General features: G+C 39.1%; 1 protein-coding gene across 1 annotated transcript in view; it reads right to left on the bottom strand.

Annotated features, from left to right (window-relative positions):
• The window catches only part of FGF2 (fibroblast growth factor 2), a 67,863-nt gene that overhangs the window by 4,685 nt on the left and 48,498 nt on the right, over positions 1-14,680 (bottom strand). The window contains exon 2 of the mRNA XM_053575765.1: positions 8,278-8,381. Coding sequence (XP_053431740.1) covers positions 8,278-8,381 — 104 coding nt within the window. The remainder of the gene's footprint in view (positions 1-8,277; positions 8,382-14,680) is intronic.

Here is a 14,680-nt window from a genome sequence, read left to right as displayed (position 1 = left end):
TTTTCTGCATCTATTGAAGGGATCATATGGGCTTTGTTTCTGCTTCTGCTGATATGGTGAATAACGTTTAAGGATTTACGTATATTAAACCAGCCTATTTGAAACCTATTGATCATGATGTATGACTTTTGAAACCTACTTGATGAAACCTATTTGATCATGATGTATGACTTTTTTGATGATAAGCTGTAATCTATTGGCTAGGATTTTGTTGACAATTTTTGCATCTATATTCATTAGTGAAATTGGTCTGAAATTCTCCTTTTAAGTTGGGTCTTATCCTGGTCTTGGTATCAGGGTGAATTTTGCTTCATAAAACGCATTGGGGAAAACTCCTTCCTCTTCAATTTTTTGGAATAATTTCTCTAATATAGGAATAAGCTCCTCTTTGAAGGTTTGATAGAATTCTAGTGTGAAGCCATTTGGACCAGGGCATTTTTTTTGTTGGGAGATTTTTTTTTATTGTTTCTTTGATCTCAGGGCTTGAAATTGGTTTGTTGAGGAGATCTATTTCATCCGGGCTAAGTCTAAGGAGAGAGTGTGATTCCAAATATTGATCCATTTCCTTCACACTGTCAAATCTCTGGGCATAGGGTTTCTGGTAGTATTCAGAGATGATCTCTTATATCTCTGTGGCATCAGTTGTTATTTCCCCTTTATCATTTCTGATTGAGGTTACTAGAAATTTTACTTTTTTATTGCTAGTTAGTCTGGCCAAAGGTTTATCTATTTTATTTATTTATTTACTGCAGCTTTTGGCCAGGGCCAGGTTTGAACCCACCACCTCCAGTATATGGGGCCAGCGCCCTACTCCACCCCCTATTTATTTTTCAAAAAAAAAAAAACAACTCCTTGGCGGCGCCTGTGGCTCAAGGAGTAGGGCGCTGGTCCCATATGCCAGAGGTGGAGGGTTCAAACCCAGCCCCGGCCAATAAAAGAAAAAAAAAAAAAAAAAACTCCTTAATTTTCTGAACGATTCTTTTTTTTTTTAGAGACAGAGTCTCACTTTGTTGCCCTCAGTAGAGTGCTGTGGCATCACAGCTCATAGCAACTTCCAGCTCTTGGGCTTAGGTGATTCTCTTGTCTCAGCCTCCCCGAGTAGCTGGAACTACAGGCGCCCACCACAACGCCCAGCTATTTTCTTGTTGTTGCAGCTTGGCCAGGGCCAGGTTTGAACCTGCCACCCTCAGAATATGGGGCCAGAGCCCTACTCACTGACCCACAGGTGCTGCCCCTGAATGATTCTTTTGTTTTCAATTTCATTAATCTCTGATTTAATTTTAGATACTTCTTTTCTTCTGCTGGATTTAGACTTAGATTGTTCTTCTTTTTCCAATTCCATAAGATGGCTTGTGAGTTTGTTAATGCGCTCTCTTTTGGTTTTTCGAATGTAGGCTTCTAAAGTGATAAATTTACCTATCAGGACTGCTTTTGTTGTATCCCACAGGTACAAAAGAAAGCAATGGACTTTCACAAAATAAGATGAATAAAACGCTACCACACTTATCAATTACCTCAATAAATGTCAATGGCTTGAATTCCCCACTGAAGAGGCATAGATTGGCTGATTGGATTAAAAAACACAAGCCATCTATTTGCTGTCTGCAGGAAACACACCTCACATCAAAAGACAAATTAAAACTCAGAGTTAAGGGTTGGAAGTCAATTCTTCAGGCAAATGGAATTCAGAAGAAAAGAGGGGTTGCAATCTTATTTTCAGATACATGTGGATTTAAAGCAACTTAAGTCAAAAAAGACAATGATGGTCACTTCATATTGGTCAAGGGAAAAATACAAGAAGACATTACAATTCTAAATATTTATGCACCCAATTTAAATGCTCCCAGATTCTTGAAACAGACCTTACTTAGTCTGAGTGATAATATATCCTATAACACCATAACAGGGGACTTTAACACTCCTCTCTCAGAGCTTGACAGATCCTCTAAACAGAACTTAAACAAAGATATAAGAGATTTAGATAAGACCCTAGAACAACTGTGCTTGATAGACTTATTATCTAGAACACTCCATCCCAAAGATAAAAGAATATACATTCTTCTCATTGTCCCATGAAACATTCTCCAAAATTGATCATATCCCAGGACACAGAACAAACCTCAACAGAATCAAAAGAATTGAAATTTTACCTTGCATCTTCTCAGATCACAAGGCGCTAGAAGTGGAACTCAACTCCAATAAAAATGTTCAACCTCACACAAAGGCATGGAAGTTAAACAACCTGATGCTTAATGACAGTGGGGTGCAGGAAGAAATAAGAAAGGAAATCATTAACTTCCTTGAGTATAGCTACAATGAAGACACAAGCTAGTTTGACTTGTTTTTTAACTAGATATTTAATTTACTTTGAAATTTCAAAAAAAAAACATGTTATGGGCGGCACCTGTGGCTCAAGGAGTAGGGCGCTGGCCCCATATACCGGAGGTGGCGGGTTCAAATCTGGCCCCGGCCAAAAACTGCAAAATAAATAAGCAAATAAATAAAAACAAAGTTACGTGAGATATTTATACATAATGAAAAACTGATATGAAGCGATTGTGGGAACCAGGTTTCTCACTATCGGAGTAGGAGGTTACAGGCAAGCCAAGGGGAAGAAACTAAAGTATGCATGTGGTACTGACAGAGTAGGGTTGGAGATACCAGTATGAAGTAACACTTGTTATTTAAGCTACAGGAGGAATGTACAGGGTAAGTCTGGAGCATCTAGTGGGCCAAAAAGTACTCAAGTGCTTGAATTAGACCCATTGATTGGGTTTGTCAAGGAGCGTGGGCGCCAACTGCAAAAGCTCCTAATGCCCAGAGCTGGAACTATTTGAGCAACAAAATCAATAAGGCAGTATTGAATATAACTCAGGCTCAGCGCCTGTGGCTCCAGCGGCTAAGGTGCCAGCCACATACACCATAGCTGGCAGGTTCGAATCCAGCCCGGGACCGCCAAACAACGAGGGCTGCAATCAAAAAAATAGCAGGGCATTGTGGCGGGTGCCTGTAGTCCCAGCTACTTGGGAGGTGGAGGCAGAAGAATCGCTTGAGCCCAGGAGTTGGAGGTTGCTGTGAGCTGTGATGCCACAGCACTCTACCCAGGGCAATAGCTTGAGGCTCTGTCTCAAAAAAAAAAAAAAAAGAATTATAACTCAAAGTATAAACAATATCTATGAGCATATACATATATAAATTATTGAATAAATAAATAAATAAAGCAGAATGGACAAGTTCCCCATGCAAAAGAATTCCAAAAATTTTATGTAGCTACATAAACTTGAAATACAATTCACTGACACCCTCAAGGAGGTAGAGCCCAACCATAATCCCCCATCCCTTAAGTGTGGGCAATGTAGGTGGAGCCCAACCATAATCCCCATCCCTTACCTGTGGGCTGTGCATAGTGTCTTCCTTCCAAAGAGTATAATATGAAAAGTGAAGGAAAGAAAAACTTCATAGGGAAGACAAATACTACCTCAGCCAGGGGAGCAAGGTTAACATCATGAGTGATGAATCCTAAAGATAGCATGTACTCCCACATGATGTCATGAAAATAGTACTTTTCTTCTGTGACACTTCTCCCAAACACTCATAACCCTGTCTAGTCATGAGGAAAACATCAGACAAACCCAAACTAAAGGACATACTTAAAAAAATACCCAACCAGTACTCCTCAAACTGTCAAAGTAATAAAAATAAGGAAAATCTAAGAAATTCTCATAGACTAGAGGAGACTAAGACATGCTGACTAAATAAGGGATCCTGGAACAGAAGAAGGACATTAGATAAAAGCTAAGAAAATATGAACAAAGTATCAGGGGTCCTAAGAGTTTGACTATCCTAACTTAACATCTGTAAGGATCTCCTGTAGGCTGAGAAACCTGTGTTCCAATCTTGCCTTGATCCCTAAAATGTATCTTTGATCAAGTCCTTTAACTTTTCTGGGTATCACTTTCCTTATCTGTAAAATAAAATTGGCTTAGATAATCTTTTGCATCCCTCCCAATCTCTAATAGCTTTTGCCACCATAAGGAAAGAAATAACAAGAATAAGTTCTCCTCCCACTCCCCACATCCCCCAGCCTCATCCCATCCCCACTTTCCTCTCCTTATGCAATCGCCTCACAATTCTAGTCCACTACTAATTTTAGATTTGAACCTTATGACCATTTCCCCATGCTCTGTTTACTGAGTTGTTTATTCTTATACAGTACTTTGATTTTGCAGTTTTGGCTTAACAGCAAGTTTGCTCAATAGAAAACTGAAAATGCTTTTGCTTACACCACACTTCTGAGAATTAAAAACAGACATGATGTAAGTATCAATGTTGACTATTTTAGAACAAAATGAAACATACAAATTGTGAAAAGTTAAAAGCAAATAGGTTGTTAAAAAAATAAAGAATGGGTTCTAAAAGAAGCAATAATTCTTATTGAGCAGTAAACTTTGCATCTAATCTAGTATTTTATCTCCTAAAAATGATATACGTATCTCTTCAATTACTGAATTTTTCTGAAAAACTTAATCAGTATAGATTGTCAATCTGGATAATTAAGCCCTCAAAAATCTATTTTCCCTAATCCACTATATTGTAGATTTCATTTTGTTATTAAATATCCTCAACCAAGAAAGTTTTTCTATAGGTAAAATGTATTTTACTTTTACAGCATTTAAATGAATATCCTCAGAGAATATAAATAAATTTTCTATATCTCACTATTGTGGATCAACACGCGTTACATTCTGTAACTCACTGAGATGTTTTGTCCAGAGTATCATGCATCTATACTACAGCATTCTATAAAAAACAATGTGTAACTTTCTACCAAATGAAGAACAGTCAACTTTTTTCATACCAATGCTAACATTGAGGTTGTTTGGTGATTTAAACTTCAGTTTAACTACAATTAACATCACTACATGCAATTTTTTTAATCTATAATTTGTGAATATTTAAATCATAAATCCTAAAATTTCTTCTGGGCTTTTGTTGCTCATAGCAACAAAACTTAATACTGCTATGGAATGGAATGATAAGTTTAGTATACTTTGAAGAACTACTCAAGTGCAGCCCCCAAAAATAGGCTTTGGGAGTTAAATATAGTTGCTCTTTGAACTTTCATGGTTCCTAAACTCAAAAGGAGAAAAAAGAACCTTAAGAAATAAATGTTTTCAAACAGTGAGAAATAAGTAATCTAAATGAATTCATATCATTAATATGGGAAGATGTTAGAGGGAGTGGTATATAAACTAGTCTTTTATCACATTCTAACTGGTATTAATTACACTAACATAACTCTTAGAAACCAAATGTTTTATGTATCCAGAGTACTCTTCTTTCTGGGAAGAAACTAGAATGTTTTACAAATCATTACAGGAATGACGCATGGGTAAAATGCAGAAGTACCCTGAGACATGCCCTAACACAGGAGTCTAAAAAAGGGTCAGATGGAGTGGAAAGGATTATGCCTTTGCCAAGTACAAGTTCAGAAATCCCAGTTTCTCCAGGTTATGAGGCACATCTGCATCCCCAATTGAAGGCTACTGATCAGAATGCTGGACTTACACCAAAAATTGTTTTGACAGCAGCATCTATAGATCTCACTCAGAGGGAGAAAGTGCCATTTACTGAATCACTAACTCTTTGGTTTTGAGGTGGAGACACTTTTTCATCTGAAAACTGACCTGCCCACTGAGACCAATTTCAAAGAGATAGGATTTCAGCTGAAGAGCCACGGCAGCAAGCTACACAAATTAGATGGTAAGATTAGGATTAACTCACAAACTTGGCAGGAATTTAAGTCCTATGACGGGAGCGGGAACATACATAAGAAGTTACAACAACTGCATCTTGGCTGGCACCATTTCTCAAAGAAAACTAATAAGTCCTAAATTTTCTATTTATGTTTAACAGCCATGGCTTTGTAACTACAGAGTGTTTGATAAATTTCTAAGCATTCCTAAATTAATTCTTACTGCATCAACTTGGTCGAAATCTGTTGCATCAGGAAAAGTTAATAAAAAGTGAAAGAAAAAAACAGGACAGTTAATATACAGCCACAGAGACAGAAACATATTTAAGACTATATGCTATGACCTTAATCCTGGGAAAGTTGAACTTAGCGAGGGGAGAAACTAGACAATGTTGTTTACTTGAGAGCATTTTATGCTTCTTTTTTTTTTTTTCCCCCATTTATAAAAACTGGCAGATTTATTCTTTAGGGCATTTTATGCTTCTGATGGTATGGAAGAATGAACAGATGAAGAAGCTTAATGCCTGGCCTCTGAAGGATGTAAGAATGAGATGACAGTTCAGTTTTCAGGACTAGTGTCTTTTAATTTGTCTCCTCTTTTATGTACCCTACTAGTTTCAGAAGGACACTTTAAGGAAGAATAACTTTTGTTTTCATCACTTTTAACAACTATGAGGATTTTTATCACTATATATGTACCAATATTTCAGCCTATCCTCTTGAGATAAATAGCTCCTCTAATGACTATCTTACAGTCCATATTATATGGTTTGGATGAAAAAGTAGATGAGATATGGGAAGGAGGGAAACAGATTTGGGTAAAGGTAATACGTTCAAGTTTAGACCTATTTAGTAGATACCTGATGGAAATTCAGGTGAAGATGTTCACTAAGCTGGACTGATAAATCTGGTGCTTAGTGGAGAGATTTATGTTGATTTATAGAGAGAGATTTGAGTATCATGGCCAGGCACAGTGGCTCATGCCGGTAAGCCTAACACTCTGAGAGGCCGAGGCAGGTGGATTGCTTGAGATCAGGAGTTCGAGAGCAGTCTGAGCAACAGCAAGACCCCATCTCTACTAAAAATAGAAAAACTAGCCAGGCATAGTGGTGCATGCCTGTACTCCCAGCTTCTCAGGAGGCTGCAGAAAGAGGATCGCTCGAGCTCAAGAGTTTGAGGTTGCTATGAGTTATGATGCCAGTGTGAGACTATCTCAAAAAAAAAAATGGGGGGTATCATTGGCATATAGGTAGTATGTAAATCAGGGGAATGGATGAGGTTTCCCAAGTAAAAAATAAAGCTCTAAAAGACTGACTTCTTGGGACTTCTACTTCTTCCACTCCATCCTTGGTTACTGGATTACTAGAAGTTATCATCTTAACAAGTATAACACCACAAGGTAGTAACTAATCTCAAGGAACACAATGAGCCAAAATAAGACAGACACAGAAAAGGCTGGTGCTTTAAAACCCTTTGACTTGTGTTATCCATAGTTACGACAGAAGCAAATGTATGCATCTCCTTTCTTTTCTCTACTAATCTCACTGTCTGACAGTAGACAAACCAACACTGCTACAGAACCCACAGTGAAAAGGTAGGAGCATTGGAAACTCTTCTTCCTCTTGCTACCACAACATCAAGGTCATCCAAGACTACTTATTGATTTGGCCAGGCGTGATGGCTCATGTCCATAATCCTAGCACTCTATGAGAGGCTGAAGTGGAAGGATAGCTTGAGGTTGAGAGTTCAAGGACAGCCTGACCAAGAACAAACCTCTTTCTCTAAAATGGAAAAATTAGCCAGGCATTGGGGCAGGTGCCTCTAGTCCTAGCTACTTAGAAGGCTGAGGCAGGAGCATCCCTTAAACCTAGGAGTTGGAGGTTACTGTGAGCTAGGCTGATGCCACAGCACTCTATCCTGGGCAACAGAGTAAGGCTTTATCTCAAAAAAGAAAAATTTACTTATTGATATATTATTCTAGGAAATATTTAAAGTGCTCCTCTAGAAGATTACCAAAGTATTACATCACCTCTTGTGTTAACAAGAGATTGGTAGGGGAAAAAAAAGACAAGGACAGAGTGGAAAAATGAAAAGTCCCAAACAGTCAATCTTTGCACCTGTATTTTTACATAGGAAACTTTGTCCATTCCCCCGATTTAAATACTACCTATATGCTGATGATAACCAAATCTATCAACACAGATCTCTCCTCTAAGCACCCTATCATTCCAGCTCCTTAGTGAACGTCTGCACTTGAATTTCCCATAGGCATCTCAAACCACATAGGTCTACAGTGGAGCTTATTACCTTTTCCCAAATCTTCCTCTTTTCCTCCTTCTCATCCAAACCAGAAACCTACAAGCCATCTTTGACTTTTCTCTCTACATCACTCCTAAATCACATCAATAATAAATGCTAGTGCGCGACTCCATCCTATTTGTCCTGTCATTGCCAAGTCTGGCCATCACTCGCCTGGACTGTTACAGGGGCCTTCATTCAGAAAAACAGAAAGCATTACTTACAGAAGCCAGTAATCTTCCGTCTTCCTTCATAGCAAGGTAACGGTTCGCACACACTCCTTTGATAGACACAACTCCTCTCTCTTCTGCTTGAAGTTGTAGTTTGACTGTAAGTAACAGTAAAATATTACCTTTGTAACACCATACAGAACAAAGAAAGCTCCACAACAAGTATGCAATATAAAGACAAAAGACACCTGAGTAACAAATGCACTTGAAAATTGGTGAGCCAGTCCTCAGGACTCCCTGTCACTCCTGTGTCACAGAGTGAGCGACAGGGTGATTAAAGGTAGGCAGGGGTAGCAATGCGTTGAAGTGTTGAAGGGGTTAAAAGCTTTCACGTTTATTAATGTAAAACTTTCAATGTTAATGTCCTTGAAATACTTCCCTGGTTCTATACAATGGAAATCTCAGCCACTATGCAAGCATACGGGAATACTAGACAGTTCATTCCAGTGAAATTAAATCTGATTATACTCAAATAAGCTTTTTTGTTGTCACTGGCCTTATGGTGAGGAAGATATAATAAAATAATTGCACACAGTTCTTGAGATTTACGAGACTCTATTTTTTTTTTTTTTTTTTTTGTAGAGACAGTCTCACTTTATGGCCCTCGGTAGAGTGCCGTGGCCTCACACCACTCACAGCAACCTCCAACTCCTGGGCTTAAGCGATTCTCTTGCCTCAGCCTCCGGAGTAGCTGGGACTACAGGCGCCCGCCACAACGCCCGGCTATTTTTTTGGTTGCAGTTTGGCCAGGGCCGGGTTTGAACCCGCCACCCTCGGTATATGGGGCCGGCGCCCTACCGACTGAGCCACAGACGCCACCCGACTCTTTTTTTTTTTTTTTTTTTGAGATTTACGAGACTCTTAACAAGTAAAACCATTGTTTCCTATGACATAGCAAAGGCTTAAGCTAAAGATATATTTCATTTCCTAGAATTAGAAGAGGGTCTTCTTAAAGGAAAGTTTTAAACATTAAGTACTTCAAAGATAGGCAATGAAAGGAATTATATTAAATTTCCAGATAAAGACTACAGAGTAAAATTTTCTACACTTTTCAGAAAATGGAACAATATGACCAACAGACAAGCTAGCAAAAAGTTGCTCTGAAAAATGAAAGACAAGGGGGCACCCGTAGCTCAGTGGGTAGGGCATTGGCCACGTACACCAGGGCTGGCAGGTTCGAACCCAGCCTGGACCTGCTAGAACAACAGTGACAACTTCAACAAAACAAATAGCCAGGCATTGTGGCAGGTGCCTAGGTGCCTATAGTCCCAGCTTCTTGGGAAGCTGAGGCAAGAGAATCACTTAAGCCGAAGAGTTTGAAGTTGCTGTGAGCTATGACGCCATAGCACTCTACCGAGGGTGATAGCTTAAGACTCTAAAAAAAAAAAAAATTAAAAAAAAAAAAAAAAACAAAGACGACTTGATCAACAATTCTGCACCATGAAAGTGGTTCATTCCCTTCTATTCCCAACTAGAGAAGCTGTCATCTTCAGCCTAATTTCTGGAAATAATAAAATACTAATTTATATTTTTATACTTAAATAAGTGTTAAAGCCCTGGGTTTCACAATATAAAAACTCTATTTTAGGGTGGCGCCTGTGGTTCAAAGGAGTAGGGCACCAGCCCCGGATACTGAAGGTGGCAGGTTCAAACCCCGCCCCAGCCAAAAACTGCAAAAAAAAAAAAAAAAAAAAGACCCTCTATTTTAATTAGTATCAACATAACTTTCAATTATATACCTGAAAGTTTTCTGCCACAGCTATCAAAAAAAAGGAGAAAAAAAGCAAGATATTTCTTCTCCATGATAATAGTATGAAGCTTGCCACCTAAAAAGTGATTAATAAATGATTGTAAAATAGAACACTTCTTGTAGCATAAAAACATTCTTTTGTTATATAGTAAGCACCTATTAATATGAAAGGAAGCTCTCACATTATCTCGCTCCCTCCACTCAGAGCATGTTTTGTTTTTGTTTTTGAGACAGGCCCTTGCTCTCACATTATCTCGCTCCCTCCACTCAGAGCATGTTTTGTTTTTGTTTTTGAGACAGGCCCTTGCTCTGTCACCAAACTAGAATCCAGAGGAATCCCAACAGTTCACTGCAACTTCAAACTTCCTGGGCTCAAGTGATCTTCCTACTGCCACACCCAGCGAATTTTTTCTTTTAGTTTTGTAGAGACGGAGTCTCAATCTTCCTCAGGCTGGTCTTGAATCCCTGGGCTAAAGCAATCCTCCCATCTCAGCCTCCCAAAGTACTAGGATTACAGGAGTGAGCAAATGTGCACATCTGTCCCTCCCACTGACTAGAGATTCTAGAAGGCAGAGACGTATACCTTATCCACCTCTCTACCCCCAGCAGTACACAGGACCTGGCACACAGCGTTATCTAAAGAGTGTCTGTTGGACTGAAGTGCCTCGTGGAAAAAAAAAAAAGAAGAGTAATACAATAGAGTAGATTCTCTAAAAAATTCTCCCAGTATTAAGTCTTAACAATGTCAAAGCATAAAAAAAAAAAAAAAAAAGAGGAAACAGTCAGAGGCCAAAAATAAGACAAAGAAAAATAAAAACAATTAAGCAGACGTTCAGGGAGAAAAAGCAAAAGATGCCATGCGGGGGTCTTTTTTTATGCGTCACCTTGGCTAGGCTGCAGTCCTCAGAAATTCAGTTAGACGCTATTCAGAATATTTTACAGACATGATTAAAATCCATGATCAATTGACTTTAAGTAAAGACTACTCTTGATAATCTCATAGGCCTGATTCAATCAGTTGAAAGGCTTCACAAGCAAAGCTGAAGCTTCCTGGAATTAATTCTCCCTTGAACAGCTGCTTCAGCCTCTGCCCAAGAATTCTGGCCTGCCCATTCTGACAGCCTGCTCGGGGACTTCAGACTTAACCTATCCAACCACTGCTATGGTAAAGCCAGTTCCTTGCAACAGATTTCTTAATATCTATGTTTTTCAACGAGAAAGAACAGCAGCGAAACTGGTGTCATACTGAAGTTTTACACAGGTGCTAGGAGACTATGGAAAAGGACATATGTATCATCAGATGAAAAGTTAGGGGTGAGTTTTGAGCTAAGTCTTGAAAGATAAGTAGGAGATAATCACATGAACATGGTATTAGCCAGGGAGAGAAAAGGGGGAATGTTATGCCAGGTGGAATGCCATTCCAGGACTGAGAAATTAAACAGTCATGCTTGTTCGAAATGGTTGAGTCCTACATCACTAAAACAATCAGCAAAATCCAGCAAAATCCAGATGGAGAAAATCTATAGATCAAACAATTCAATTTCTTCAAGAAATAACTGTAGGGAGAAAAAAGAGCGGAGGAGGACATAAGATGAAAAGAGGGTTAAAACTCGTGTATCGTAAAACTACCCAATTGTGTGATAAAACCATTAATAGACTTTTTTTGTGTGTGAGAGACAGTCTTACTGTTACCCTGGTATCAGCCTAGCTCCCAGCAACCTCAAATTCCTGGGCTCAAGCAATCCTCCTGCCTCAGCCTCCCAAGTATATGGGACTACAGAAGCCCACTACAACATCTGACTAATTTTTTCTACTTTTAATAGAGACGGGTCTCACTCTTTTTTTTTTTTTTGAGACATAGTCTCACTATATCGCCCTCAGTAGAGTGCCATGGCCTCACAGCTCACAGCAACCTCCAACTCCTGGGCTCAAGTGATTCTCCTGCCTCCACCTCCCAAGTAGCTGGGACTATAGGCGCCTGTCACAACACCCAGCTATTTTTAGTTGTAGTTGCCATTGTTGTTTGGCAGGCCCGGGCTGGATTCGAACCCTCCAGCTCTGGTATATGTGGCTGGCGCCTTAGCTGCTAAGCTACAGGCACCGAGCCCAGGTCTCACTCTTGCTCAGGCTTGTCTCAAACTCCTGAGCTCAAGCAATCCACCCACCTCAGCCTCCCAAAAGTGCTACTATTACATGTGTGAGCCACTGTGCCTAGCCAGCTAGAACTATTAAGAAAAATAAGGAAATAGTTGGGCGAGGTGGCTCACACCTGTAATCCCAGCACTTCGGGAGGCTGAAGCAAGAGGATCACTTAAACCCAGGAGTTCAAGACTAGCTGGGGCAACATGGCAAGACCTCATCTCTACAAAAAGTAAAAAGAAGAAAAATTAGCTGGCCATGTGCACCTTAGTCTCAGCTTCTCAGGAGGCTGAAGCAGAAGGGTCACTTTAGCCCAGGAGTTTGAGGTTTTTGTGAGCTATGATCCCGCCACTACACTCCAGCTTGGGTGACAGAGCAAGACCCTGCCCTTTCTCTATAAAAACAAAAAGGAAAGGAAAGAAAGAAAAAGAAATGACTGAAATAAAAATCTGTACATTTTTACTGGGGAGGCAGGACTATAAGAGACCGGGCATAAGGCAGTGCCTGTGGCTAAGTGGGTAGGGCACGGGCCCCATATACCAAGGGTGGCAGGTTCAAACCCAGGCCCGGCCAAACTGCAACAACAAAAACAAAAATAGCTGGACATTGTGGCGGGCACCTGTAGTCCCAGCTACTCAGGAGGCTGAGGCAAGAGAATCACCTAAGCCCAGGAGTGGGAAGTCGCGGTCACGGCACTCTACCAAGGGCGACAAAGTGAGAATCTGTCTCTACAAAAAAAAAAAAAAAAAAGAGAGAGACCGGGCATAAAGTGGCTTTGGGGAGTGTAGCTGGCAAAGCCCTATTTTTTTGACCTGAATGACAGTTGTTACAAGACTCTTCAAATAGCAGTAATTAATTAAAATATAAATTTGTGGGGGTTTTGTTTGTTTTGTTTTTCTTTTTTTTATTTATTAAATCATAGCTGTGTACAATAATGCAATCATGAGGTACAATGTGCTGGTTATATATACAGTTTGAAATATTTTCATCAAACTGGTTAACATAGCCTTCCTGGCATTTTCTTAGTTATTGTGTTCAGACATTTATATTCTACATTTAGTAAGTTTCACCTGTACCCTTATAAGATGCACCATAGATGTAGACCCACTAATTACCTTCCCTCCACCCATCCTCCCCTTTCCCCCTCCCGCCTCCTTGCCCCTTTCCCCATTTTCTTATGCTGAGATTGGGTTATAGCTTTCATATGAAAGCTACAAATTAGTTTCATAGTAGGGCTGAGTACATTGGGTACTTTTTCTTCCATTCTTGAGATACTTTGCTAAGAAGAATATTTTCCTGGAAGAAAAAGTATTCAATGTACTCATCCCTACTATGAAGCTAAATTATAACTTTCACATGAAGGCTATAACCCAACTATAACACAAGACTATGAGGAAAGGGCCAAGGAAGGGGAAGGGAGGGGGGAGGTTAGGGTAGCGAGAGGTTAAGGAGTGGGGCCACACCTACTGTGCATCTTAGAATGGGTACAGGCGAAACTTACTAAAGGCAGAATACAAATGTCTACATACAATAACTAAGAAAATGCCATGAAGGCTACGTTGAACAGTTTGATGAGAATATTTCAGATTGTATATGAAACCAGCACATTGTACCCCTTGATTACACTAATGTACACAGCTATGATTTAACAATAAAAAAAAAGAATATTTTCCAGCTCCATCCATGTAAACATGAAAGAGGTAAAGTCTCCATCTTTCTTTAAGGCTGCATAATATTCCATGGTATACATATACGACAATTTATTAATCCATTCATGAGTTGATGGACACTTGGGCTTTTTCCATGACTTAGCAATTATGAATTGGGCTGCAATAAACATTCTGATATAAATATCCTTGTTACAATGTGATTTTTGGTCTTCTGGATATAAACCTAGTAGAGGAATTATAGGGAATAGCAGGTCTATTTTTAGATCTATAAGTATTCTCCAAACATCTTTCCAAAAGGAACGTATTAGTTTGCATTCCCACCAGCAATGTATATAAATTTGTTTTATGTGACTTTCTGTGTCTATGTTACATTTGATATCATTAAAGTTTTTTAAGTTAAAAAAAAAAAGTCTATACCAAAGACTTCTGTAAACTGGACTTAGGATACTGATTTAAACCAAACAATTTCAACAAGCTGGAGATGACCCTCTAGAGTCAATCTGTAGAGATGCAAGGAAGTTAACAACTTTGACACACACAGACTTTGAGTGGCATTCTAATGTATTAAATCTAGTAAGCGAGTCTGTTAGCCATGCTTAAAACTCGACTTTTTTTTTCTGTTGAAACATAAAAGCAAAAGCTATAGACCACAAAATTGAAGAATTTTGTCATAGGCAAAATCTTATTGGTCATTTAGTCTTATCATGATACAGTTACATTTTAAATCACATCTACAATATCCATGACAAAAGTTAACTTTTACCTAAAAATCTTTAGCAAAAGGAAACTGACAGTCTTTCTAAAATTATTTAAATATGGCAAGCAAAAGAATAGTAAA

Source organism: Nycticebus coucang, chromosome 1 (genome assembly GCF_027406575.1).
Source record: "Nycticebus coucang isolate mNycCou1 chromosome 1, mNycCou1.pri, whole genome shotgun sequence".
NCBI lineage: Eukaryota > Metazoa > Chordata > Mammalia > Primates > Lorisidae > Nycticebus > Nycticebus coucang.
Note: the sequence above shows the minus strand (reverse complement) of the source record. Positions and strands in the feature narration are given on the sequence as shown.